General features: G+C 58.5%; 3 protein-coding genes across 3 annotated transcripts; 2 read left to right on the top strand and 1 right to left on the bottom strand.

The window, feature by feature from the left end:
* The first annotated feature begins 26 nt into the window (after window positions 1–26).
* Window positions 27–19,346, top strand: PIK3R2 (phosphoinositide-3-kinase regulatory subunit 2). The gene is made up of 16 exons (XM_027668140.1): window positions 27–128; window positions 6,070–6,787; window positions 10,650–10,742; window positions 11,269–11,331; window positions 12,308–12,439; window positions 12,625–12,826; window positions 13,132–13,217; window positions 13,503–13,608; window positions 13,705–13,803; window positions 13,948–14,128; window positions 14,338–14,463; window positions 14,726–14,868; window positions 15,060–15,236; window positions 15,498–15,569; window positions 15,759–15,929; window positions 16,163–19,346. Exons 2-16 carry the CDS (start codon window positions 6,448–6,450, stop codon window positions 16,353–16,355), a joined length of 2,184 nt encoding a protein of 727 aa, XP_027523941.1. The 5' UTR covers window positions 27–128; window positions 6,070–6,447; the 3' UTR covers window positions 16,356–19,346.
* A 687-nt stretch (window positions 19,347–20,033) lies between these two features.
* Window positions 20,034–22,009, top strand: IFI30 (IFI30, lysosomal thiol reductase). The gene is made up of 7 exons (XM_027668132.1): window positions 20,034–20,191; window positions 20,884–21,063; window positions 21,141–21,215; window positions 21,290–21,385; window positions 21,500–21,652; window positions 21,733–21,801; window positions 21,885–22,009. The coding sequence occupies exons 1-7, from the start codon at window positions 20,051–20,053 to the stop codon at window positions 21,948–21,950; spliced, it is 780 nt and encodes a 259-aa protein (XP_027523933.1). The 5' UTR covers window positions 20,034–20,050; the 3' UTR covers window positions 21,951–22,009.
* Window positions 22,010–23,413: 1,404 nt separating this feature from the next.
* Window positions 23,414–26,080, bottom strand: LOC113959243 (la-related protein 6-like). Its single transcript, XM_027668131.1, has 4 exons — window positions 25,997–26,080; window positions 25,688–25,864; window positions 25,192–25,411; window positions 23,414–24,699 (listed from the first exon to the last, which is right to left on the bottom strand). Exons 2-4 carry the CDS (start codon window positions 25,852–25,854, stop codon window positions 23,695–23,697), a joined length of 1,392 nt encoding a protein of 463 aa, XP_027523932.1. The 5' UTR covers window positions 25,855–25,864; window positions 25,997–26,080; the 3' UTR covers window positions 23,414–23,694.
* Between the last annotated feature and the right edge of the window lie 331 nt (window positions 26,081–26,411).

Here is a 26,411-nt window from a genome sequence, read left to right as displayed (position 1 = left end):
TCGCTCGGCTGTTTCCGGGGCGGGTTCGGGCCGTTCCGGCGGCGCTCGGGCCTGTCCCAGGCTGGGCCGGGCCGGAGGCGGCGGAGCGGGGCTGGAGCCGAGCGGCGGCGGATGGAGCCGGCGGAGAGGTGGGACGGGGCCGGGACTGGGGGATCGAGAGAGGGGGGATCGGGGTGAGGGGCCAGAATCGGAACCAGGGCCGGCGCCGGGACCCCCTCAGCGTGAGGCGCCCCCGGGGCCTGGCGGGGACCCTCGGGGTGGGCCCCGGGCCGGGGCTCTGTCCGTGCTGGGGCGGCCCTCGCGGATGTGGCCAGGCATGTGGGAAGTGTTAGCGCGGGGTGTCCCGCTGCCAGGGCAGAGACACCCCCGGGCCAGGACACCCCCGAGCCTGTCCCTGCCCCGTTCCCACTGCAGGACTGTGCCCCACGACCCCCCCTCGGGCTGTCCCTGTCCCCTCCCCGTGCAGGGGCTGTGCCCCCACTGATCCTCGCAGACTGTCCCTTTCCCCTCCCCGTGAAGGGCCTGTTTTCCCCCCCAGTTTCTCCGTACTGTTTCCATCCCAGCAGTGCCATCAGGGGTTCCCCTGTGCCATTTCCCCCGCAGTGATGCCAGTTTAGGGATCACCCTCAGCAGGGTACATTTCCCCCCTTTCTGGGGGTCTTAGGCACCCTTTTGGGGTGGCAGAGCCAGAGAAGAGCAGCCTGTGGGGGTCCCACCACTGTTCCCCCCCGCCCGGGGGCAGTTCAGCCCCAGCAGACCCCGGGCTAGAGCTGGTACCCCTGTCTGGCTGGATATGCCGGAGTTCTGCCTTGGGGGTGGCTTTGCTCTCTCTTGACACAGTTGCCCCAAACCCTGGCTTTGGGATGAGCCAAGTCCCACTGTTCCCAGGGAGGTTGGTCACTGCATTTCTTCTTCTTCTGCGGGTGTTTCTCAGCCCCTTGAGGAGGATGATTCCTGTGGTCATGCACCTCCCAAACTGGGGGTCTCTGCTCAATAGGGAATGAAACCAGGGGTGAAACCTATCTAAAATGGGATCTGAAGGAGCTGGGGTGGCTCCAGTGTTGCCTTTTGGTGGAGGCACAGCTGCCTCTCCTCCCATTAATGCGCAGCTTTGATTTCCCAAGCAGCTCTTGGAACCACTGGGGAACTGGCCCTGTGACTTTCTCTGTGAGAGCAGGGCATGGAGACAGCTGAGTAAATATAGCCTAAATCACTGCTTTCCTGGCCATTCCCCCGCCCCAGTGCGTCCCCAAGGCTGGATTGGCCTCTGCTCTAGTCATCCACCATGTGGGAAAGTCCAAGGCATGGTTTGGTTTCTTTGGCGACACCCTTTGACGTGGGCAGATCGTGCTTCCATTTGGCCATGCGATTCATGGCGTGGATTCATTTCCCCTAAACTTGGTCCCCTGCCCCAAACCCCTCCGTTTTTAACTTGCTGGAACAAGGGTTTAGGCACACAGGAAAATCCTTTTCTGCCCACAGTTGGGTCTCGCTGGACAAAAGCTCTGGGTTTGGAAGGGAAAGTGCTGGAAATTCATCTGGAATGTGGCAAGGAGCAGAGTGGTTTGTCGGAGCCAGTTTGGAGCCGTGTCAGAGCGCCGGGTGCTGAGGGTGTTTACTATGAAAAAAGAGTATTTATAATATCACGGGCTCTTTTAATTCCTCTGGGAATCTCTGGAGCTGTGGCTTGGAGCTGGAGCAGCCGAGTAATGGAAGATAAAAAGCAAACAGAGGAAGGGGACGGTGGGTTTCTCAAGCTGGAAGGTCTTGGCTCTCTCACCAACGCGCAAATAGTGCTGGTCTGCTAATGTGGGTGCTTCTTACCTCTTGGTTACTTCATGTGATTGCTGAGCTGTACAGGGCTGCTAATAAATCATATAAATTCCAAATACCCCGGGGAATGTGATTTTAAGCAGATAAGTTAGCGAGAACAGTCGGACTTTTTTTTTTTTTCATGTACTCAGGTTTTTTTTAGAACTGTATTTTTTGAGAGAAGGAGCCAAAATACAGCTCCTGGGTTTATATATCCCTAAACCCAGCTTCATGAATGCTCCGAAAATGGAATTGTGTTCTTGCAGCTTGGGAGGTGGGGTAATGGCCGCCTGGAGTGAGGTGGTGGGGCTGGTGTAGGGCACTGGGTCCTTCTCTGCTCGCTGCTGGCATATAGAAGTCTCTGGCCAAATAAAAAACTCTTGCAGGGAAGAGGAGAAAGTTTCTGAGGTGGTTAAGAGAAGACGCGCTTCAGCTCAGCAAAAAAGTTGGATGTCAGAAGCCTCTGGACAGCATGAGAAGTTTTGGAGTAGGTGTGCACAATACCTGAGGTGCTTCAGCCTTTGAGGAGGTCAGTGGGACCTCCAGGTGTCTCCCAAAAGAAGGGTATCAGTCATCCCAAGGCAGGTATTTACCCAGCTCCTCAGATCCCTGCTAACCATGACATTGACCTTTTCTGTGAAATGTTCCAGATATTCCTTCACTTCCTTGGGCTTTGGTGTGAACAAAGCAAAATACTTAATGAAACTCAAGCATGAGCAGTAAATGCTCTGTGTCCCTGGGAAAGGGCAGCTCGTGGCCATGGGCAGGAGCCTCCCTGGCTGTGTAAATCAGGAGGATGTGATGCAGCAGCAGATGTCACGATAGCAGGCAATTCCCTGTCCATTTTTATCTTTCTGTTGTCCTATTTTCTCTTTTTATTAAAAGAAAAGTTTGTTCTTATTGTCTGAAACGTGCAGTTCAAAACCTGATTTGCTGTTTGTTTAGCTCGCTGAGGATCTGATGTAACTTGGAGAGGTTTTGGGCTGTGTAGATTGGTGTAGGCATCTTCTTCTTTTAAATATTTTTAGGCATTCTTTCCCCTCACTGGAGGGAAAGCAACACTCAGTCTTATTTCAAGTCAAGCTGCACTTTGAGCTGCATTTGGAGCTGGGTGAAAAAGCACAGGAACCACATTTAAAACGTTAAGATGCTTTTATTTATGTGCTGGGCACACACAAAAAGACTCGTAATGTGTTTTTTGTTTCAAACCGATGCATTAAACAAAGAAAGTATTGACAGCAGTTAATGAATCGGGGGATTGTTTCTGGGTGCTGAGATAGATTTACCAAAGGTATTTAGCTGTCTGATGCATGGGATTTGCAGAGCAGCCTTAAGCAAGTGCTTGCCAGCACAGACACATGAGGTTCTTCTCCGAGATCCGAGCAAACCTGGAGCTGGGCCCAGCCGAAATCTTTTGGCAGGCTGCTCCCTCTCCCCTGCTCAGAGGTGTGCTTCCAGCTGACAGGCTCGTGCGTGTCCCAGGCTCTTGGCCCTGCCTTCCCTGCAAAGAACTGTTCCAGAGCTTTGGGAAGCGTGTTCCCAATCCACAGAGACACGCAGACTCGGTCAGCTGCACTCCGAGGGTGCAGAGCTTTCCTGGCCATTGGCTTGGCCAAGGAAGCTACTCGCTAGGTCTGTGGTAGGACAGAGGACAACTGTTCCCCCTGGAGGGGACGGCACTGGATTAACCATGTGGATTTGGATTTCCAGGGGGGCTCCTCGCAGAGCACTTGATGCCCATGTGGTCTGAGCGTGGGGAAGGCAGGTGAGACTGCTCCAGGACCAGCCTGGCTTTAAGTCCTCTGGATTGTTGCATGTGCCCGGTGACCCTCTGGGCTGTGGAGAGCAGAGTGGCACAGAACTACCTCTGCGTTCCTACCCCAGGGAACAAGGCTGTGGAAGGAGTTGGTTGGAAGAAGCTGCAGGACCTGCTCCGTGGACACACTCGGTGCTCCCAAGTCACTCTTCTCTTCCCACCCCTCCACGCAAATCTGCTTTTAAAAGCTACTGAACGAGTTTGCCAGGGCTGAGCGTTCTGTCCTTCCAACCTCTTCGGCTGCACCGGCTTGTCAGAGGCGCCAGGAGTCGGGGCTGGGATCTGCAGGCAGGAGCTTGGGGGGTGCCTGAGGGGGAGCATCAACCCAGCTGGGTTTGGGCTCTGCTGCCTCTGGGTGCCTTCTGGTGTCTGTCCTCTCTGGGAGGAGGAGGAGCTGCCGGCACCATTCCCGCCCAGACCCTTGGCACTCAGACAGTGCCTGTGGTGCTGCGACTCCTCGACAGGCAGCGTTCAGAGGGGCAACCAGTGAGCCTGGCCGTAAATCTCTCTTTATGCTCTGGATTATGAAGTAATATTTTCCTGGCTGGGGCTTGGTTGGATTGGGGAGATGCAGGCTCTGCTGCAGCTGAATCCCAGCATGGTGGCAGCTCTCATGGCAGCCATACTGGGATGTGCTGCTTCCCCTAGGAACACAAGAGACCTCCCCAGGAGCTCTCCATGAGACTTGCAGCCTGGTGTTGCTCTTGGAGCTCTGAAGAAGCTCTCTGGCAACCTGGATCAGGCTTAATTCTGTTCCCCACCCGCCTCTGGCCGCAAGTACCTCACCTCCCTGCAGGCAGCGCCTGTTCATTCATGGCAAAGACAACCTGGCTGGGACTCCTGCCCGAGCTCAAGCAGGCGGTGCAGGCTCTGGCTGCTTCACAGGTTTCCTGTGCCATGGCCTTTTTGTGCCTTTTGTCCTTGTCAAGGGAAGGAGCCCTCAGTGTGGTGCCAGGCTGGAGAGCCTGGCTGTGGAGAGGTGGAACTGGCTCCTCTCAGGGGACTTACCCCGATCTTCAGACTTTGTGGCAGCACGTGCAGGGGTTGGTGGCATGTGCGGGGTGACACCCCACACAGCAGGGAAGAAGGCTTTGTAGCTGATATGAACTGTAACGTACTGCTGGCCAAGAAGGGTTATTTTTAAAATCCTGCAGATCACCACTGTTGGTCTCTCTCAGCAGAGTCTAACCCACGGTCAGAGCAGCCTTGGCTTTGTGCCACACTTGGTTGTGCACTGACCCCGCTGGGAAGGGTGTCCTGGCTTCCTTTGCCTCCTCCCCTCCCTCTCTGCCCAGGCTCCTGCAGCTCTGAGAAGAGCCTTCCTGCTCACTAATACTTTTCAGATGAGACTCAAGAGTTTTGAGCTGGGTTTGGTGGTTTCTGGGCCAAAGCAGACTTCAAGCTGTTAGTAGGACCTGCAGCGTTTCAGTGGGCCCAAGGTGTCCCTGGGAAGGCTGATTTCTGGCTGCCCCGGTGCCTTGTGCAAATCCTGGAATGCTGGGATTTGCCTGGGGGAGGTGGAAAACTGGCCTGTGCAGCCAGGAAGGGATGGGAAAAGAGGACGTGCCTGGCTGGTGGGAATGCCCCAGCTCGTACATCTCTTCAGCAACATGTTATAACCCAGGTTTATTCTTTTTGGTGGATTTCTGGGCACGGCAGGTAGCATATTCAATTTCTCTCTGAATAGCTGAAGGGCAGTTAGGAGATCTAAGTAGACTTGAAGGCTTCTAAAGATTATTTTAACTCCTCTCGCCTCCATCCCTGCAAAAGGAACCCGTGCCTGCACTTGATGCTGTTGGTGCTTTTGAAAAGTTCAAAAATTGACTTTTAGCTCTGAGCAAAGCTTTGAAGTGCTGCTCTGTGGGAATGGCAGCACCTCTCGAAAGCCTTTTGCTGAAAGCTTGGTTAACCTACATTTGTGGGCAGCTCCCTTCAGAAGATGCCTTTGTGGGGGATTTTGTGGTGAGATATAAAGGTGAACTGTGAAATTTAATGGATTTTACAAGGAAAGGTTAAATCTGTTTGTTCTGCTCCTATTCAGGGCCTGCAGCTGGTGAGTGCAGGGTCATCCTTTTCTGTATGCGAAAGTTATCCTGCATAAAGGCTGTTTTGTCTCACTCGTTGTCTCCTTGTTTGCATAAGTGTTTCGAGGAGGGTAAGCTGAAGAAGCAGGAGTGAACCTCTTTAAGATGCAGAACTGGTGCCTGGCTGTAGCAGAGAGGAGGTGGCATTCCTGCCTGCAGCCACTGGCTCCTCTGTTGCTTTGGGGAGTGGAAATCAGGATTAGCATGTCCTGGTTGGATTCAGGGCTCAGCATCAGCTGGTAGGTAGGAGAGAAACGAGTCCTGCCTCTCTCGGGTGAACCTCTAGTTTGAATGTTGGTGTATCAGGAGGGTGTGGGGTGCCTGGCTGTGCAGTGACAAGTCTTCTTCTCTTTGCAGGTACTGGGAAGGGGGACGTAGCACGACACACTGTTCTGGACCTGAAGCCTCCCAGACTCCAAGAAACCCACTTCTTTTTTGGTGAAACAGACCCTGACCTCGGGTTTCCTTGCTGCATGCCCGCTCACCAGTGCTGGATTATGTTTGTCTCCTTCTCCCTTTGCTCCATAATTTGGCTGAATCGTGGTTTCAAGCTCAGGAAAAGGGGCTGCACCTAAAGAGCTCCGTGACACCCGGACTAGGCTCCTGGGGTGCTGTTTCACACAGAGACATTCAGAGTGCTGATGGGGGAGAACTGCCTCTGAGGACCCTCCTCTCCTGCCTGAAACGTACTGTCTGACTGTTCAGAGCCCTTCTCCCCTCCCCCCGGCAGAGAGGATGGGCAGCACCGACGGCTTCCAGTACCGAGCGCTCTACCCCTACCGCAAGGAGCGCGAGGAGGATATCGACCTGCTACCCGGGGACATCCTGGTCGTCAGCAAGGGGGCCCTGCAGTCCCTGGGTTTCAAAGACGGGGATGAGCAGACCCCCAACCAGATTGGGTGGATCCTGGGTGTCAACGAGCGGACCAAGCAGAAGGGGGACTTCCCTGGCACCTACGTGGAGTACGTGGGGCCAGTGAAGATCTCGGTCCCTTCTCACCGGCCCCGAGTGCAGAGACCCTTGCCTGCCACGCCTGGGGGCAGCGGCTGCCGGCTGCCGGAGGCTGTGGAGCAAGGTAAGCCCTGCTGTGTGCTGTGTTGGCTTCAGGACAACTCCATTCCTGATGTGTGACAGAGGAGAGTGTGTGAGTGGCTTTGCAGGACAGCATTGGCTCAGCAGCTGCACAGTTGAGTTGCCTGGGGGTTGTGGGCTCAGACTCAGTCCTAGCCCAGAGAAAAGCATGTTGTTCCTCCTCAACTTGCTCAACAGAACTTCTTGGAGCAAGCCTTGTCCTGCTCGTACCTCTGCAAGATCCTTCTCCCTCTCTGTCCTGCAACTGCCCAGGATCCCTGTGGCCCTTGGTCCCTGCTCCACTCAGTTCTGCCCTACTCCCTCCCTTCAGGAGAAACCCTGACCTCTCCCAGCCACCAGCTCCCCGCCTCTGCAGTGCCTGGGGCAGTGCTCCCTGCCAAGAGCTGCTCAGCCCTGCTGAGAGACACAATTACTTGTCTCTAGGCAAGAGGAGAAAAGTCAGGGTCTAAAAGAGCACTTCTGCGAACTGGAGCTAATTGCTTGTCTGCCTGGCAACCAACCCTCCCCGTGGGTCGCAGGGCCCTCTCTGGGGCTGGGCAGCCACCCTGGGGCTGGGCATGGGCTGTCCTGCACCTGCAGCTGCCTCCCAGCTGGCACTGGGCTTGGCACGGATCTGGTCCAGGAAAGCCAATGTACCTCAACCCTGCTTGTGGAGCTGTGGCAGCTGCCTGCCCTTTGCCTGTGGTTTTTTCTTCCCAGGCACATAAACCCCATGACAGGGGTTCACCAGCCCCTGGGTTCCCCTCATCTACTCTACCCTTGTGAGACTCCACCTGGATTACTCCCTCCAGGTCTGGGGTCCACAGCACAGGAGAGACATGGCCCTGTTGGAGTTAGTCCAGAGGAGGCCATGAAGATGCTCCAAGGGCTGGAGCACCTCTGCCATGGAGACAGGCTGGGAGAGCTGGGAGCGTTCAGCCTGCAGAAGAGAAGGCTCTGGAGAAACCTTATTGTGGCCTTCCAGTACTTAAAAGGAAAAAAGAAGAGAGACTTCTTATACAGGCACATACTGATAGGACAAGGGGGAGGTTTTAAATTATAAGAAGAGAGATTTAGATTAGAAGTTAGGAAGAAGTTCTTGACTCTGAGGGTGGCACAGGTTGCCCAGAGAAGCTGTGGCTGCCTCATCCCTGGAAGTGTCCACGGCCAGGTTGAACAGGGCTTGGAACAACCTGGGATAATGGAAGGTGTCCCTGGCCCATGGCAGGGGGTGGAACAAGATGGACTTTAAGGTACCTTCCAAGTGAGGAGTGACAGCCACACTTTGCCTTCCCATGCCTTGCAGAAGATCTTGTGCAGGTGCACACAGGAGGACTGGGGGCAGCAGCAGGAGCTGGTGAATGTCACAGCATGTTCTCAGTCCTGCATCCCCCCTGTGCCTGAGAGTCACAACTATCCATCACATGCTTCTAGCTGTGTGAAACACCTCTGGGGTCTTACAAAACCAGGGTGGTGGGGCTGGTGCAGAACTGCCTGCAGCTGCCTCACTTGCTCCTGCTGCCGGAGCCGGAGGGGTGGCCCCAGGAAACATCTCTGGAGGGTGGGAATGGTGCTGGGCCATGTGAGCGTTTGGGTTGTCAGGGAGAGCCCTGACCTGAGTCATTCCGCTCACAACCTGCCTTTCCAAGAAACCTGGGATAGACTCTGTGCTGGATGTACTGGCCTTGCCTGTGTCCAGCCCCGTGCTCCTTCAAGGGCTGTCACTGTCGGCTCTCTTCTCCTCAAGGAGGGCTCAGTGGAGGTGTGTCTGGGTGGTCAGAGCTGCTGGTATAATCTCTGGGGTGTGGAACAAGATATGTTCCAAAACTCCTGACACATTGAAAAGGTGGAATTGGAAAGGAAAATAAAAGCCAACCTGTCTGTGGGGAGGGAGGATGGGGTACCGGGGCACATGAGGAGGGTGCCAGCCCTGTCCCTCTCCCCTGTGGGTGCATCCCCATAGCCAGCCTCCTCTCTGGGCACAGCCAGGGCCTGCAGGGTGGCACTTCAGACACCCAGACCATGTTACACTCGGCCTGTGTGTTGATATGGGCCGTTCAGTTAAGAGCTGGACTCAACAATCCTCGTGGGTCCCTTCCAACTCAGAATAGTCTGTATTTCTGTATTCAGTGTTCTGCTGGGGAGACACATTTTTGCATCGGAGAAACTGCACTTGAGCCAAGCCTGTGTTGTTTCTTCACAGGCTGCATTTTGGGAGATGCAGAGCCGTCTCCTGGCTGCCCCACGGAGCTCATGCCGTGCTTCCCGGGTCCTGCCCCGGCTGGCCGGGCTCCCTGAACCCCGCAGTGTCACTGGAGGAGCAGGGCCAGCACCACACTCAGTCACGCAGCCCCCGGGAGCTGGGCTGGCCCTGCTGAACAGGAGAGCCAGCGTGTTGTGCCAGTGGATTTACGAGCTGATGGTGTTTGCTTTCCGCAGAGAACATGGGCGGAAAATGCGGCTCGGAAATATTTCCACAGCTGCCCGGGCTGAACTGGGAGCAGTGCTGAGAGCAGCCTTGTTCGTGGCAGCCCAGCCTGGAGGCCCGGCAGGCTCAGGAGTCGCTGCTGGCTCCGGCACAGGCTGCCTGATAAAAAAAGGACAAGCTGCTCCCTGCTGAAGCAGCGCATTCCCAGCCGGGCCACGTGGGCAGCACCAGCATTTACTCTCCCTTCAGCCCTTCCCAAGGGTCAGACTGGGAGCTGCCAGCCTGGCAGCTTGCCTGCTGCTTCCCCACCCTGACCAGCACCACACTGGGCCCCTTCCTGTGCCCAGGGGCTCGTTCTGGTGGGAGATTGGCCCCCTCCCTGCCACCGTCCAGCAGAGCTGCTGGGTACCCACCCCATGTGCTTCCCTATCCATGGGTGCTCTGTCTCCCCACGAGGCTGTGGGTGCAGGAGGCTCAACCGGGTGTGGAGTCTCAGCTTGCTGCACCTCGTGGTGAGACCACACCAGGCGAGTTCGGGTCAGATCCATGACAACGGAGCTGTTTCGCAACCTTTTGGCTCTGCCTCTGCAGAGTGGAGTGTGCTGGGTGTCCTCACCCACCGTGGGCTGCCCAAGGGCTGCCTGGTGCTGTGGACCAGCCCGGAGGAGCCTCCTGCACCGACTGGTGCTCAGTTGGAACCAGGATGGCACCGCTCATCCCTCGGCAAACCTCCTGCTGGCAGCAGCCTGGCCAGGCCTGCATGCTCCTGCCCCGGCATGCACAGGGGGAGGGGGTGCCTGGAGCCAGAGTCTCGAGATCTGCTGGAAGTGGCAGTGAAATACCACCCGCCAAGGGGCTAAGGATCCCCCGGGAATGGGGGGGACCCTAATTCTGTGCCACAGGCTATCTGTCTGTCTGTACCCTGTAGCAGCCTGCAGGAGGCTGTGGGCTCACGGGGAGGGGGAGACACAGGGCCGGTTTCCATGTTAAACGAGCAATCAAAGGCAGGAATTTGCTGACATGGCGTTCTGTCTGAATCTCTGGATTAAACACAGCTCACCACAGCGAGTGAGCTCCCTGGGCCTGCTCCACTGCCAGCCCTGCACAGCCCCTGTGCTGGACAGGGACCCAGCCCAGCCTGAGCTCCAGGAGCCATGGTAACCCCTGCACTGCCTGCCTGGGGGCTGGGGGTCTCCAAGCCTCTGCAGGGAGAAGTAGGATCTCTTGTGCACACCCAGTCAGGAGTTGGAGCAAAGCTGGGCTCAACAAGTGCTGTGCTGGTTTCTGGGCCAGCTTACAGGTTCCTTGCAGCCTCTGTGCTGCGTTTGCCTGGGCCACAGCTTTCCTGGCTCCTGTTGGAGGCTGTGTTGGTTGTGCCCTGCTCTGCTGCTGGTGGCTGAGCTGGCAGTGAGCCCTTCCGTCCCTCCCTCTCCTACAGGGTCTCCTCTCCTGGACTTGCAGGAGCAGTTCAGCCCTCCCGAGATTGCTCCGCCGCTCCTGGTGAAGCTGCTGGAAGCTATTGAGAAGAAAGGTAAGGGGTAATGCTGAGCACTGGGGAAGGCTGATAGATCCCAAAATCCCGCAGTGAGGGCAGAGGGGAAGGCTGATAGATCCCAAAATCCAGCAGTGAGGGCACAGGGGAAGACTGATATATCCCAAAATCCCACAGTGAGGGCAGAGGGGGAGACTGAGCTCTGTGGGACACACAGGACACAGCTGCCCTCACACTCCTCCCTGGATTGATCTGCTGTTCCCTAGTGCATGGCTTGACCCCACTGTGTCATCCTGCACAGAGGCCTGGGGTGAGGGTGCTGGGTCTGAGCACCTACACACCGTGGATGGGTGCTGGGGTTTGGGAAGTGCTTCCAGCCTGGATCTGTGCCAGAAAGGGGAAGAAAGGTGGAGAAAGGGGGCCACTGAACTGGGTGTCCTGGGGGCCAAGGGGGCTGCAGCAGCATCTGCAGGGAGTTGGCTTGGACACCGTCCAGGCGTGGTTGGCTGTGCCACAGCCATTGCCCGTCTGGCACTGGGAGCTGACAGCAGTGTCCCCCTTCCAGGGTTAGACAGTGAGATGTTGTACAGGACATCTGGCTCCGAACTGAGGCAGGCGCTGAGAACCGGTAAGAACCAGCTCTGCGCGGTGGAGGCGAATCAGCTCAGATGGAGGAGATTAGTGGATGTGACAGCGCCAGCAGTAATGCAATCCAGGCCAGGCTGCCTGTCCTCAGCAGTTCCTGACTCCTGGCATGCTGCCTGTGGGGGTGGGCTGTCCCCGTCCCAACACGTCCCTGCCTCGTGTGGAAGGGATGGGAGAGGGGGGATTCCTGACACCCTCCATGGGCTGGAGATGTGGTGCCAGCTTGGAGACTCACAGGCAAACAAATGAACCCCTGTGCTTGCCTCCTGCTCTCTTTGGGTGCTCTGCTGATGAGTTGGCAGAGGCTTCTCTGGCTGTGTCACATCCCTAATAACCAGAGGAGGATCTTTCATAGCTTGGTGGCTCTGTGGTGCCGGAGCTGATGTCTTTGCCGGGGAGCCTTCAGAGCTCTCTGCCTCTTGGCTTGGGCCTCATCCAGCACCACATTGGCATATCCCCTTCCACAGACATTCCTGCAAACCCCAACCACACAGTGCTGTCAGCCCTGGCTGTGCTGCACAGGCTTTACGTGCTTCCCAAAATCCTGTGCCCTGTGTTCGAGGGAGATGTTATCCCCATTGGGTTCAGCGTGTGGCTGCTCAGTCTTTGCTTGGCTCTGCCAGCAGTGGGGAGCAAAATTCTCACCCAAGCCTTGCATGCCCAGGATTCTTGTTTGCAAGATTCCTATGTGGGCACCCGAAATGACCTCTGCCCTTTCCCGAGGGGAATTGCTGGGGTTCCCAGAGCCAGCTTGTTTTTGGGGTGTACAGGGAACTTCCAGGAATCCTCAGTCACATGGGCTGCCTGAGGGCTGCCTGAGCTCCCTCGTGGTGCTGTGTCCCGTGGTAGCTGGCTGGAAGGTGTGGGATGGTCTCAGGATGGATGCTGATAGCACTGAAGCTGCTGGCTGGGTGTCCAGTGCTGTGCCCACCACCCATGGGAAATCTGTGCCCTGGCAGATTGGACCCTGGGTGACCTGGAGCCTTTGGATGTGCACTCCCTGGGCGAGGTGCTGCGGGGTTACCTGCAGGACCTGCCCTCCCCCGTGGTGCCTGTGTCCGTGCATGGAGACATCCTTCGCATCCTGCAGGGTAAGGGCCTTCCCTGTCTGCCTTGGGAACGGGATGGACGCGTTTGGGGTATTAAAATAAGCCCTGTCCCTATGAACCTGGCAAATGGCCCCTGCTGCTGACAGTGCTCCCACGCTGTGACGCATTGGAGCAGAGAGCAGTGCTGGCTATCCCAGCTCTTCCATCATGTCTTGTTCTCTGCCCAGAGATCCCCCAGCCAGAGAATTGCCGGAAGCAGCTGCTGCTGGCCCTGGAGTCGCCTGCGGTACCGCTCCAGAACACGCTCACCCTGCAGTTCCTGCTCCGGCATCTGGGGAAGGTATCGCAGCGGGCCGAGAGCAACGGCCTCCACCCTCGGGCCCTGGGAGAGATCTTCGGCCCCCTGCTCCTGCGGCTGCCTGGCGCCAGGTACGTGAGGCCCTTGGTTCCAGCAGTTGTTCCCAGCACTGGCCGCTGCCTGCCAGGACGAGGAGTCCAGCCTGGAACAGCAGGTCTGCCCGCAGCCCCTGCCTGTGGGATTAAACTGCTGGCAGCACACAGGGGTGGGACTCAAAGCCAGGACAGAGCCCTTGCTTTTGTGTCAGCCTGGGATCTGGCAGCTGGGGTGAACCAGCTGACCCCCACTGCCCCTTTGCCCAGGGCTCACAGGAGCAGTGCCACTGCTGTTCTCCCCCACAACTGCTGTTCTTAACTTGTCTGCTCTCTCCCTGCAGCCCAGAGCTGAGCCCTGACTTCTCCGTGCTGTTTTTGGAGACACTCCTGCAGACGAAGGAGCTGGAGCCGGAACAGTTGCCTCCAGGTACTGAGATGCCCCTTCCTTGTGGCCTGAGGCACTGGTGTTTATGCTCTGCGGGCGTGGAGTCTCTGCCCCCACGAATGGGTTGCTGAGGGTGTTTCGGTAGCCCAGCTGTGCCTGGAGGCTGGCCCAAGGTACAGATGTGCCTGGAGTAGCTCCTGGTAGCATGGCGGCCAAGGGGGCTTTCCAGGCCAGTCACTGCAGGGAGGGGGACTCAGCACTCCAAGGGATTGCCTGTGGGGAGCTAGGATTTGGGCTCACCCAGTTTCAACCTTCCTTCTCTTGCAGCCTTGCCTCCCAAACCGCCGAAGCCAAAGCCCAGCGCAGCCAGCCTGGCCAACGGGAACAGCGCACCCTTGCAGGATGCTGAGTGGTACTGGGGGGACATTTCTAGGTAAGGGGGTGACTGGCAGCTCGTGCCTGGGGTGCCCTGTGCATCGAGGCATTTAGGGGAGCCTGTCACAGGCCGTGACAATCCTGTTCCTTGCAGGGAGGAGGTGAACGAGAAGCTACGGGACACACCGGATGGGACTTTCTTGGTGCGTGATGCTTCCAGCAAGATCCAGGGGGAATACACACTCACGCTCAGGTAGGGCACTGGGATCCTCTGCCACTCTGGGATGCAACTGTGGGTCTGAGTTCCTGTGCTTCCAGCTGCTGGGATGCCAAGAGCATCTGCTGTAGGGTGCAGGGGTGGTGGTAAGTGCCCTCTCCTCTCCCCTCCCCACTACAGGAAGGGAGGCAATAACAAGCTGATCAAGATCTTCCACCGGGAAGGGAAGTATGGCTTCTCAGAACCCTTGACTTTTGGCTCCGTGGTGGAGCTCATCACCCACTACCGGCACGAGTCGCTCGCCCAGTACAACGCCAAGCTGGACACCAGGCTGCTCTACCCCATCTCCAAGTACCAGCAGGTGAGCCCTGGGCCTCAGGCCCACGATGGCCAACACAGCCTGAACCAGTGGCACTTGCTCCTCTATCCCTGCTCCTTTGGGAGATGACAATGTCCCACCCCTTCCCCCCATGCCGGGACGTTGCATTGTGGGGTGACAGACGTGCGGGGTTGGTGGGGTTTCATGGGACCAGCTGGAGCAGGTCCTGAGTGAGGCTGTGCCTATGGCAGGACCAGCTGGTGAAGGAGGATAGTGTGGAAGCCGTTGGGGAGCAGCTGAAGGTGTATCATCAGCAGTACCAGGACAAGAGCTGGGAGTACGACCTGCTGTATGAGGAGTACACACGCACTTCCCAGGTACGTGGGCACTGCCTTCCCCAGGGACTGCCCTCGTACCCCCTGAGTGCTGGCAGCTGCCACGCTGTGCAGAGGGGAGGGCAGAGATTGGGCACCCGCTGCCCTCTTTGTCTGCTGCTGGACTTGAGGGGGCTCCCCAGAGGATGGGTTTGAAGTGGGGGTTATTTTAGCTGCAGCAAGGACAGTGCTGCTTTGGGGAGGGAGGAAGAGAGGATGAGAATGGGCAGAAATGTTCCTCAGCTTTCCCCTCCCTTCTCCCCAGGAGCTGCAGATGAAGAGGACGGCAATCGAGGCCTTCAATGAGACGATCAAGATCTTTGAGGAGCAGTGTCAGACCCAGGAGAAGTGCAGCAAGGAGTACATAGAGCGCTTCCGGCGGGAGGGCAATGAGAAGGAGGTGCAACGGTGAGGATGGGGGAGATGGAGACCTGCCCTGCCTGGGGAAGGGCTCCAGGAGCTGGAAGGATCCTCCTGGCCCAGCACAGAGCCAAGGCATGCACAGTCCTTGTCTCTCAGCAGTGTGCTGTGGGCTGGAGCTGGCAAGCAGCCTCCTCTGCCTCCCCCACTCTGGCTTACAGCCCCCCTCTTTCTCCCAGGATCCTCATGAACTCGGAGAAGCTCAAGTCTCGCATCACAGAGATCCACGACAGCAAGATGAAGCTGGAGCAGGACCTGAAGAAGCAAGCCTCAGAGAACCGGGAGATCGACAAGCGCATGAACAGCCTCAAGCCAGACCTCATGCAGCTGCGCAAACTGCGGGACCAGTACTTGGTGTATGTAGCTCCCCTCCAGCACCCCTCCAGCACAGCCCGGGAGCCATCCAGCTGGCTCTTCGAGGGCTTTGGGGCTCATTGGACTGGCTCAGAGCCTGTTTGGTGCAGGAGTGAACTCTGCAGAGCCTGTTTGGTGCAGGAGTGAACTCTGCAGCGTGGCCACGGGGCTCGGCGGGCCCTTAGAGGGGTGGCTGCTGCCCTCTGGTGATGACCGTGCCCTGGAGCCCTGGCCTGGGCTGAGCTCTGCCTTTCCTCCCCCAGATGGCTCACACAGAAGGGTGCCCGACAGAAGAAGATCAACGAGTGGCTGGGCATCAAGAACGAGACGGAGGAGTGAGTGTCCCTGTCCCTGCTTGTGTGGGAGTGCAGGTTCTACCTGCACCGAGGCCGTGGGCACCTCCCAGCTCCCTGCGTGGGAGCTGAGGAGTCTTCCCTGCCGGAATGGGTGGTGGCAGCAGCAGTGTGGGGGAGATCTGGGTGCCCAAACTGAGGGAGTCTGACCCTGCCTATGGTCCATTGCAGCCAGTACTCCATGATGGATGATGAAGAGGAGCTGCCCCACCACGAGGAGCGAACGTGGTACGTGGGGAAGATCAACCGCGTGCAGGCAGAGGAGATGCTGTGTGGCAAGAGGGATGGCACCTTCCTGATCCGTGAAAGCAGCCAGAAGGGATGCTACGCCTGCTCCGTGGTGTGAGTATCCCTGTGCAGATGTGGAATGGGGCTGGTGAGGGCTGTGTTCCCACATGGTTCCACCCTTCCTTCGCCAGGTGCTGGAGGTGTCAAGTGGGCTTTCCCAAAGTCTCCCCTCTGCCTTGGCTCCTCCTGCCAGGGCCAGGTGTATCTCCGGGCTGCTTTGGGGGCCCCTGCTCATGCCCTGCTGTCTCTGTCCCACTGCTGACCCAGGCTCTTTGTCTCCCTGACAGGGTGGACGGTGACACCAAGCACTGCGTGATCTACAAGACGGCGACGGGCTATGGGTTTGCTGAACCCTACAACCTCTATGCCTCCCTCAAGGACCTGGTCTTGCACTACAAGCACACGTCCCTGGTGCAGCACAATGACTCCCTGAATGTCACGCTGGCTCACCCGGTCCTTTCCCAGCCACCAGCCAGATGAGCAGCCCATGCACAACACAACAGCTGCCTTCAGCTTCTCCCCAGGGCGCTGCTTTCTGGCTCTGGACTCTTGCACCCTGTATAGTTGAGTCTCTGTGCTCCTGCTCCTTCAGAGCCTCTGAGATGTCTGTGACCGTTCCTGATGTCCCTCTTGGTCAGTAGCTGAAACCCGTGTTGGCTGATGGGACAGAAAGGCTGGGCTGTTGATTCCCAGCGGGCTCCAGCCTCTAGGAGGTGGGATCCAGTCATGATTGAATTGCTGGGGGCGAGCACAGCCCCCTCCCCTTCTCTGATAAGCAGGTCAGATCCCCTTCTTGCTGGCAGGTCGCCCCGCTATGCATCACTGCAGAGCTTGATTCCCAATTCCTCGAAGCACTCCAGCTGGGACCGAGGGGCTCCCTGTCTGGATGCTGGAGGAGGCAGAGGAGCAGCATATGCATCCTTCAGTCTCGCTTCCCTTGGTGGTCTTGCAGGCTGTGATGGTGTCTGGTACGAGGGCTGCTGCTCTTGCATGCAGAGACTCATTTAGGAAGGAGAAACCTCACCCTCCGTGGGGCTCCCCAGCTGAGGTTTCCCCACCTCACCGTCATTCCCTAGTGTCATAACCACCTCTGGACTGTTGCTGCCCGGGCAGGGAGGATCCAGTTAGTGATGGATCTCTTGCTTTAGTTGTGCCAGTGAAGCTGTGAAATCCGTGTTGGTACCCGTGTTTTTCCTGGCAGGATCTGTGGGATGCACAGCTCGTTGTTCCCGGCTGGCCTCAGTGACTCTCTGCACACGTAACCTGTTTGAAGCTGGACTGTAGCTCTGTAAATATGGTTCTTTTTGTGAGCTTCCCTGGTGCTGGTGTTTGCTGAGCCCCCACTGCCACCCCCAGCGTGGGCAGCAGCTGCCAGGCTGCCCTGGGCCCTGCAGCTCGAGCAGGAGAGGGCTGGAGTCCAACGCACACTACGAGCCCTACATGGAATGAAGGACCTCTCTGCTGCAGGAGGACAGATCTGCTGGGCCCAGGGCACGCTGAAATGTATCTGCATGATGGTGAACTACGTATGCAAAGCACTTAGAATCATGGGTACTGTATGGGGTCCGGGGCAGGGCTGCCTGCTGTGGGCAGGGCATTGTGTCCGAGTTCAGAGGGCCCGAGGGCAGCCAAGGTGGCTCTGGAAGAGCTTTAAAAGCTGAGCTGAGAGTTGAGGGTGTGGTGGCATTTGCTTCCCTGGGTTCTCTCATCTGCTTGGCTTGAGGAAAACATTCTTGGTCTTGATTTGCGGGAGAGGCTCGTTCCCTTTGGGAGGCTGCATCCCAGGGATGGGGTTTTGCTGCTTCTGTTTCCTGTGGCAGCTCGGGCTCTGCTGGCTTCACAGAGTGCTGTGTGCTTGTGCTCTGCCTGCAGCCTGTCCTTGATGTGCCACCTGCATTGGGGACCATGCTGTCTCTCCTTCCCTGGCCAGCTCTGCTGCTCGCCTTGCCCTGGGCTGGTCCCCAGATCCTTTTGGAGCTGGGATTGCTGGCCCAATCGTCCTCTTCCCATTGCTTGTGGCAGTTCTCCTGTGCTCGATTGTACAGCCCCTGTTCCCTGCTCTGCATGTCCTCTCTGGGCCCTGGTTTTTGGGTCTGGTTTGTTGGTGTTTGATGCTGTGGTGCAGGTGACAGGTCAGTGGGTGCAGGAGCTGTGGTTGCAGTGGCTGGCTTCAGAGATCACTTGGGAAATGCTGCCAGGGATAATTAAGGGAATTCTTTGGGCTTGGGTGCGTGAGAGATGAGAGCATGTGGGAATGGGGCAGGAAGGCTCCATCCTCATAGTGCTCTCCAGTGACCTACTGGAGTCTGTGGAATGGCTGGGTGGGCTGCACCAACACCCCAAAGCTCTGTCAGTCTCCCACACTGGTCACTGTGGCACATTTTCAGCCTGGGGACTCTGTGCTGGTCCTATGCTTGTCCCTGCACTTCCATCATGTCCCTGTGCCACGGGATGGGCTGCAGGTGATGGGATCCTCAGCCTCTCATCCCATGGACTCCACGTTTCCCCACCACCCCACAAGGTGAGCTCAGGGCCAGTCCTGCCAAGGGGAGTTGCTCCCAGCTCATGCCAGGACTTGCTGAGCATCTGGAAGAGTCTCAGCTTCAAGCTGTCACCTGTCAACACTTCGATTGCTGCTCGCCCGGCTCTGCTGCCCAGGGAAATTTACCCTGATTTTGTACCCTTTGGGCTGAATTTCTGCAGTTCTCCCCGTGCTGTCCCTTTCTGCTGCACAGCCGCAGTACCTTCCTCCCCAGGAGCAGAGGGTGGTGGTGGTGTCATGGTGACCCTTCTGCAACTTCCAGCACTGCCATTCCTGCCCACTTGGTGGCCTGTCCCCGACAGGGCTCTGCTCGCACGTCCTGTGTACGACGAGGTGGAAGACGCCCTTCCCCAGGGCTGCCTTTCCCTGACGGTGCTTCACTCGGCTCCCTGAAACGCAGCTTTTTCCCTGCTACTCCCTGGGGTGGGAGCCCAGCCCCCGAGCTCCTGCAGCGCTGCTCCCCCGGCATAAGCTCGCTGTGATTTGTCCTTTGCTGCTTTCGCTCGTTCTGAACCCGCTGGTGCCGCGTTTGGAGGCGCTGGGCTGTGCTTTGCTGCTTGTGACCCCCCACGTCCTCCAACCGAGCCGTGCCATGGGTGCAACGTGGCTGTTCCTGCTCCCCGGGGACAGTTTGGGACTTGTCCCTCAGTGTCCCTGCTCGAGGGGCTCCATGACCCCCCGTGTAACCCTCCCAAGGGGTGCTGGTGCAGGTTTGTGCTCAGAGAGGACGTGGTGGCTGTGTGAGGTTTTAGTTTCTTAGGCGTATGCAATAACGAATAACCTGCCCCCCCCCCCCCCGAGCTGTCCGTTACCAGCAGTAGTGCTCTCTGCTCTTTCCGTTGATGTTTACTAATGTAAATCCAGTATTTGTTACTGTAATAGGAATTTTTTTTTTTGTACGGTACTTTGAAAAAACTCACAAAAACGACCAAAAAAAAAAAGGAACAAAAAAGAGGAAAGAAATAAACATTGTTAATGACCCGGCTGCTGGATTGCTGGGGGAGGGTGTTACGTGGGGAGCGGGGGCGTGAGGGCGGCAGTTCCTGGGCTGGGTGCAGGATGTGACCCATCCTGCGAGTGGTGCCAGGACTCTCCTCCCCGGTTTTGCAGGGCCGGGGCACGTGAAGACCAGCCCTGGGCTCGCCAAGGGGCGAGAAACGGCCGGAAAAGGCGGCTCTAAGCAGCGGGGAAATACGAGGTTCCTCCGCACTCACTCAGCCCCGGAGTTGGGCTCAGGGGATGGCTTGGGCAGCACCCCCTTCCTGTACCCGGAGCTGCCACCCCCGGGGGTCTCCAGCACCAGCACCGCCCCGGGGGGGCTGCGCGGGGGCTCGGCAGGGATCCAGACCCTTCCCTGCTCGGGAAACACCAGGCGTGGGCTGCCCCAGGTCGGGTTTCAGCCCCAGACGCGTTGCAGCCCGCGGGGAAGCAGCAACGGCTGGCGAGGCTGTGACCCTGGAGCTCCAGCTCAGCCTGGGGAGGCCAGCAGGGACGGGGCGGCTGGAGCCCCACGTGAGGCGGCAGCGTCACCGCAGAGGCGGGAAGGGCAGGAAGGGCGCAGGGAGGCGGGCGCAGCCGAGCTTTAAAAGTCCTTGCTGGGACGGGCTCGCTTCCGCGTCACCCCGGCGTCCCCATGGCCCCCACGGTGCCGCTGCCTGCCCTGGCGCTGGTGGCCCTGGTGGCCCTGGTGGCCCCGGGGCTCGGGGTGGCCCCCGGCTGTGACCGCCCTGCCCACCTCTGGTGCAGCTCGCCGGAGATCGCCGTCGCCTGCCAGGTCAGAGCCACGGGTGCCAGGGCTGCCCCACGCAGGGCAGGGTCACCCCACACGTGGGGACGTGTCCTGCCTGCCCGGCGGCGGGGATGAGGACGCGGGGACGGTGTTGGGGCATCACCTGGCCAGGGTACCTGGAGCCAGTGGCGGCTCCGAGCGCCGCTGTGGCACAGGCGGGCACAGCGCGGCGATACTCAGAGCTCCCGTGCCACACCGGCATCCCTGGGGAATTGCTGTGCTCCAGCCGGACCCTGACTCTGGACCCTCCCTGGCCGCCTCCGGCACTTTTACTTTTTAAGCATAAAACGGCTTTTCAGCTTGTTCCTGCCGCGAACAACCCCAGGCGGTCACAACTGTGTGACGGTGGCTCTGGCAGTGCCCTGTGAGCCCTGCGGGGCTGCAGCCACCACCCGACGGTGGGTGCAGGGCTGTACCCCCACCCAGGCGTGTCCTGGCCTAAATTTGTTTTCCTCTGAAACAGTTTGGGGAAGTTCTCGTGGAAAACCCCAGCGCTGGGTTTCGGCCACTCACAGGATCCTGCGGCTGCCTGAGGCCCTTGTCCGCTCTCACTTCCCTCCAGCCCTGCACACCCTTATCTCCCTTCTGCTCCACACCTCAGGAGCTTTGCCCCCTGCAAATATTGGGGGTCTGCAGCTGTATTCCCCCCGTGCACCCCAAAACCTCCCCGCACGCAGGTGGAGAACCGCTGCCCCAACCTCCCTCGCCCCGCGGCTGCCCCGGTGGAGCTGAGCCTGTACTATGAGAGCCTGTGCCCAGCGTGCCGTGAGTTCCTGGTCCTGAAGCTCTTCCCCACCTGGCTGCTGCTGCCCTCGGAGATGCTGAACATCACCCTGGTGCCCTATGGCAATGCCCAGGTAGGATCTGGCCGAGCCAGTGCCGCGGGCACTCGCCCCGGTGCCGCCGGCCCTGCTCAGACCAGTTGGTCTCGCAGGAGAGGAACGTCAGCGGGAAGTGGGACTTCCAGTGCCAGCACGGCCCCGAGGAGTGTTTGGGCAACATGATCGAGGTGATGGTCCCTGTTCCCGTGGTGCTGGCATGGGGGAGTCCAGTGGCCCCGTACCACCCACCCTGTTCCCATAGGCCTGCCTGATGCACGAGGCCAAGAACTTCAGCACCTACTTCCCCATCATCTTCTGCCTGGAGTCGGGCAGCTCCGTCACCAAGAACCTGGAGGCTGTATGTCCCCTCCCCCATCCCTCATGCCCTGCTGTGGGGATGTCCCTGTCCCTCATGCCCCATAGGGACATCCCTGTCCCCCCTGAGTGCCCCGTGTGTCCCCTCTCCTGGCAGTGCCTGCAGATCTATGCCCCAGACCTGGACAGGGGCCATATCGCCGACTGCATGCAGGGGGACACAGGGTTGGCCCTGATGCACCAAAACGCCCAACTGACTGAGGCACTTGACCCCCCCCACCAGTTTGTGCCCTGGATCGTCATCAACGGGGTATGGCAGGGGGACCAGTGTGCCAGGCAGGGCTGGGGCACCATGGGGACCCTCCTGAGCAGCCCCATCTCCCCCCACAGAAGCACACGGATGAGCTGCAGGCACAGGCAGAGGCCTCGCTGCTGGGGCTGGTTTGCCATCTCTACCAGGTGGGACAGGGTTCTGGGGGGAAAGTGGGGCTTGGGGACATGTCCCTGTCCCTGCTGGGGCTCTACTGGCCTCTCTTTGGCAGGGGGAGAAGCCTGAAGTCTGTGTGAGCTCAAAGGCCCTGAAGATCCCGTTGGGCTGCAGGCGCTGAGGGACGTTGTGGGAGCACCAAGGGAGAGGCCAATAAAAAGGATATTTTTTTGAAAAAAACAAGTATCTGGAGTGGTGTGTTGGGGGGAGCAGGCAGTGGGTGGTCCTGCCCCACCATGGTGCAAGGGGGAGGGAGCTGGGCATCAGGGCAATGGGACTGCCCTCTTCCTGCACCCAGGGCACGTGACAGGATGTGCCGGGCTCTGCCAGGGAATCACCTGCTCCTGAGGATCACAAAGGAGCCCTTTGAAGATTTCCATGGAAATCTGCTACGCCCCTCCCTAAGGAACAGAACATTTGCTCTCTCCAAGCCCTGGGAAGCAGCTCTGATGTCCTTCTTTCTCCTTACACATTAACCATTTCAGCAGCTCTGTGGGCCAAGACCATCCCAGCTCCTACCAGTCCTTCTCCATTCCCAACCAGCAAGTCTAGGACAGTGTCTTTCCTGATGGCTCCCTGAGTACTCAAGACAAGAAGTTCTCTCCCACAGACTTGAGGAATTTCCCAGACCTGCTGGCCACAGCAGGAGGCCATTCCCAGCTAGGGGCTGGGAAACCGAAATCCACAGTAAGGACAAGGACTCCCAATCCAGAGCATTCTCCTCACTGCCTACAGAAAAATCCTCAGTGCTGGGAGATGGACACCATCTCCTGCTGCAACCCGTGCTTCGTTTTCCACCCCCCTCATCCTCACCCAGAGGCTCCCAACCTCATCATCTCCAACTGTGGGGACTGTTTCAATCCTCTCCCTCACATAGGGTGACAACCTTCCCCTCTCCAGCCCTACCCACCTCTCCCGAACAGCCAGGACTGTCCATCACAGCACTCCAGGTGTGGGACTCATCCTACTAATCCCAAGGACATCCCAGCTCTGGGAGCAGACCAAAGGCACTTGCACAGGCAGCCCTCAAGAGCCACCTGTAGGGGGTCAGGGGCACTCCATCTCCCCTTAACTCTACTCCTCTCCAAGAGGAGCTATTGGGCCAGGGAGGACACAGTGAGCCCCATCCTGGGAGATGCCAGGGAGCCCAGCCAGGCAGAAAGAACCGTGGCCCTGCCGCCACAGCAGCTCCCAATACATGGTCCTTGGGCCCCTTGAGTCCTTCAGCCCTTGGAGCTCCCCAAAATCTTCTAGTCCTGAGGTGGGGTCCAACCTGAGCGCTGCAGCCAGAGGATGCTCTGGTGGGGGCAGGAGAAGAGGTGACCAACAACCACCAGTCCTGTCCCTCTCAGGTTGAGCCAAGCTGTGCCACCTGCCCTGGGCACACCAAGACCCCACCCGCAGCACACCTACCCACCAATGTCCACCCCCCAAGAATGACAAGGGAGGCAGACAGGGACCCTCCTGCCCTTGTCTGCAGCTCAGGCAGCAGCAAGACCAGGAAGGGGGGAAAAAGGTATAAGAAAAACTAAAAAAAAAAAAAAAAATAAAAAAATCACACCACCAGCCAGAGTGTGCCTGGAAAATTAATCTCTCTTTATTTGCCCATTTCCCATCCAAAACCTGGACCCTATCCTAACTCTGGGCCCCAGGCAAGAACAGTCCCACTGGCATGAACACAGCACAGCTCCTGCTGCTGCTCAGCCTCTCGCCTCGAGCATCGTCCTTGTCCCAAAACTTCCATCCCCTGGAGCAGCTGCACCGCCAGCGCCCACAGCTCTTGGGGCCACGGAGAAATCTTCTGCTCGAGAGAAGGAGGGAAAAGAAAGAAAATAACAAGCCTCAACCCCAAATGCGAAGGAGCCTCAGCGCCAGAGGACGAGCTCTCCGCTCCCAAAGCTGCTGCCAAAGCCTTTGGTGTCATCGGGGCTGTGGGGCAGGTGAAGGACCTCGTCCCACAGGCTGAGGGGCTCAGACACCCACTTTGCTGCCAGAGGATTTCCTGGAGGAGGTTCAATATCAGGAGAGGGGCTTCTGCTCCAGGGTCCCCAGGCAGCCGTGGTGCCCCCCCAGCCACTGCAGGGGCTCTTGGTGCTGCTGCGGGGGCTGTAGCAGCTGCTGGTTCCCAAGCCCAGCCCAAGAGGAGGGAAAACCTTGTTGCTGGTGAGGAGTGATCCGGTGAAGGTGCTGAAATTCCCAGGCTTGAAGTTGCTGCCAGGCCAGGCGGGTGCCACGGGGTCCTTGTTCAGGAGAAGGGACAGTGGCCCCGAGGCATCATCCGACCCCGGAGAGCTGGAGAGCAGGGAGTCCTCGTGGCTGTAGGGGAGGCTCAGGGCAGCTCCCTGCACCTTCCAGCCTGGCTGATCCACCAGCTCCTCCACCACCTGCCTCTCTTCCCCAGGTTTCCTCCTGTTCCCCTTCCCGCACAGCCGGACCACCTTGATGCCACTGTCACAGTCACGGTGCCCGAGGTCCTCGAAGGCCCTGCAGGCGCTGTCCAGGCTCTCGTACTCCACCAGGGCACAGCACCTGCTCAGCAGCTCGGGGAACTTGGCTGAGTATCTCCTCACGTCTGAGGGCAGCTTTCGGCCCGGCCGCAAGACGCGGATGGAGGCAATGGCTCCGAAGGGGCTGAACATCCTCAGGATGATCTCCAGGAAGTTCTCCTGGAACAGTGGCAGCAGCAGTGGGTCCTGCTCCTGGGGCTGCAGCTCCCAGGCCAGCAGCAGTTTGCTGGGGGGGATGCTCAGCAGGGCCTCGGGGATGGGCACCCGGCGCCTCACTTTGGTGCCCTCCTTGTTCACCTCCAGCAGCTCCGAGAATTTCAGGGCATAGAGCGTGAGCTGCCAGTCACGTGTCAGGTACTTCACCTGGGGGAGAGAGGGGGCTGCTGCATCCCTGTGATCTTCCCAGGCAGGGACCACCCTAAACCCATCATCCAGGCAGGCTGCAACCTTATCAACACAAAATCATGGCAAGGCAATGTCCCCCTTCCACATGAGCGGCCTTGGGGTCTGCAGGAAGTCCCCAGTGTCCTCTGGGCTGTGGCAGTAAACCTCAGCTTCCCCATATGTCACACCACCAGCACTTCCCTGGGTTTTTTGCTTGAGGGATGATCTCAAAGCAGCCTGGGGGAGTCATGGGTGAATCCAGCCCCAGGGGTGGTTTGGGGACTGTTCACTGCTCCCCCAGCCACCCTCCCTGCAGGGCATTGAAGGCAAAGAGAGGAGCCTGCTCTGCGTCATCGGGGCTTTGCCAGGAACAGCCTGAGGGGAGTCTGGACCTCCCTGTACACCCCACTGGAAACAGCAGAGCACACCTGGACATCCTCCACCCTTCCCACTCCTCCCCAGGTTCCCTACCTTCTTGAAGGATGTCAGTAGTTTGATGCTGACAAAGCCCATCTTGTTCTTCTGGACGTGTTTCAGGAGGAAAGCGTCCCTGGCCAGGTTCTCATCGGACAGGTAGAATTCCACCTGGGACACGATCCTGCGGACCAGCTGCGGGTCGGGGAGGGAGCAGCTGCGGTCCAGCAGGTCAGAGCCCAAAGCATCACTCAGGTCACGGACCCTTCTGGCAGAGCTGTGGGGACACAGGTGTGAGGTGGGTGGTGCCTTTGGGACATGCAAAGTGTCCCCAAGGGCTCAGCCACGACGGTGGGAGAGTAGAGGCACCAGGGACACCTGCTTTGCCCTGGCTACAGGGAACAACATCAGCCTGTCCCCTGCGAGCCTCCCCAGGCTGGGAGAGCCAGACCATGAACTTAAACACGTTCCAGCCAAGGGACACATTCCCTTGGGGATAAATACAGGGAAAGACCGGGGCTCAGCCCCCCCTGCACATCCCGGCACCACGTACCCGTCGAAGCTCTCCAAGGCGTCCTCCTGGCTGAGCAGGGCTAGCGAGCGGCTCCGCGGGGGGAGGAGGTGCCGTGCCAGGAAGGAATTTCCTTGCACCGGCCCTGGAGTGTTGCATCTGGGCCGGGAATCGAGCCCTGAGGCCCCCCCTGAGCTGCATGATGACATTATCCTTGATCTAGGACGTTACACAGGAGAAGGACAGCGCTGGGACACATCCTGACTGCCACCTGAACCCTGCTCGGGGCTGCAGCCCCCAAGCCCAGCCCAGGGAAGAGGGAGTGGAGGCAGCTGGGTGTTGCCTCCTTACCTGCTCGGCAGCGCTGGGAAGCGTGGAAAGTCTTAGCAGTACATTCCAGATACCCAGAGGCAGCAGATCCCAACTCTCCCCAGCTCCAAACTGAGGCTCCCAAAACACAAAGCCCCCAAAAAATTAAATTAAAAAAAATTTAAAAAAATTAAAAAGAAAAAAAAAAAAGGAAAGAGAGAGGGAACCCTTGCTGTGAGGAGGCTGTGGGTTTATAAGCATAACCACCCTGAATGAGTTGCAGGGGTGGTTGTGGATCTGCCCCCAGACCCACCTGCTCCAGGTGAAACCTGTTTGTGGTTAAACTGCCCCAGCTGAGCCCTGGGACCAATCAGGCTCCTCCTGCCTCGGCTTCAAGAGCCAGGCCAGGGGCAGCAGGAACAGGGGTAGCAGAATCTCTCCCCTCTGGTACCCAGGG

This window comes from Corapipo altera, unplaced genomic scaffold, assembly GCF_003945725.1.
Source record: "Corapipo altera isolate COAL_440 unplaced genomic scaffold, ASM394572v1 108, whole genome shotgun sequence".
Lineage (NCBI taxonomy): Eukaryota > Metazoa > Chordata > Aves > Passeriformes > Pipridae > Corapipo > Corapipo altera.
Note: the sequence above shows the minus strand (reverse complement) of the source record. Positions and strands in the feature narration are given on the sequence as shown.

What these genes read in the sequence shown, in the direction of transcription:
- PIK3R2 (XM_027668140.1), top strand. Translation starts at nt 6,448, where the DNA reads ATGGGCAGCACCGACGGCTTCCAGTACCGAGCGCTCTACCCCTACCGC. An exon ending in AGTACACACGCACTTCCCAG is followed by an intron (nt 14,464 to 14,725) that starts GTACGTGGGCAC and finishes CCTTCTCCCCAG; the next exon opens with GAGCTGCAGATGAAGAGGAC. An exon ending in CTGCGGGACCAGTACTTGGT is followed by an intron (nt 15,237 to 15,497) that starts GTATGTAGCTCC and finishes TTCCTCCCCCAG; the next exon opens with ATGGCTCACACAGAAGGGTG.
- IFI30 (XM_027668132.1), top strand. Translation starts at nt 20,051, where the DNA reads ATGGCCCCCACGGTGCCGCTGCCTGCCCTGGCGCTGGTGGCCCTGGTG. An exon ending in TGCCCTATGGCAATGCCCAG is followed by an intron (nt 21,064 to 21,140) that starts GTAGGATCTGGC and finishes TTGGTCTCGCAG; the next exon opens with GAGAGGAACGTCAGCGGGAA. An exon ending in GTTTGGGCAACATGATCGAG is followed by an intron (nt 21,216 to 21,289) that starts GTGATGGTCCCT and finishes CTGTTCCCATAG; the next exon opens with GCCTGCCTGATGCACGAGGC.
- LOC113959243 (XM_027668131.1), bottom strand. Translation starts at nt 25,854, where the DNA reads ATGTCATCATGCAGCTCAGGGGGGGCCTCAGGGCTCGATTCCCGGCCC. An exon ending in GCCTTGGAGAGCTTCGACGG is followed by an intron (nt 25,412 to 25,687) that starts GTACGTGGTGCC and finishes GTGTCCCCACAG; the next exon opens with CTCTGCCAGAAGGGTCCGTG. An exon ending in TACTGACATCCTTCAAGAAG is followed by an intron (nt 24,700 to 25,191) that starts GTAGGGAACCTG and finishes TCTCTCCCCCAG; the next exon opens with GTGAAGTACCTGACACGTGA.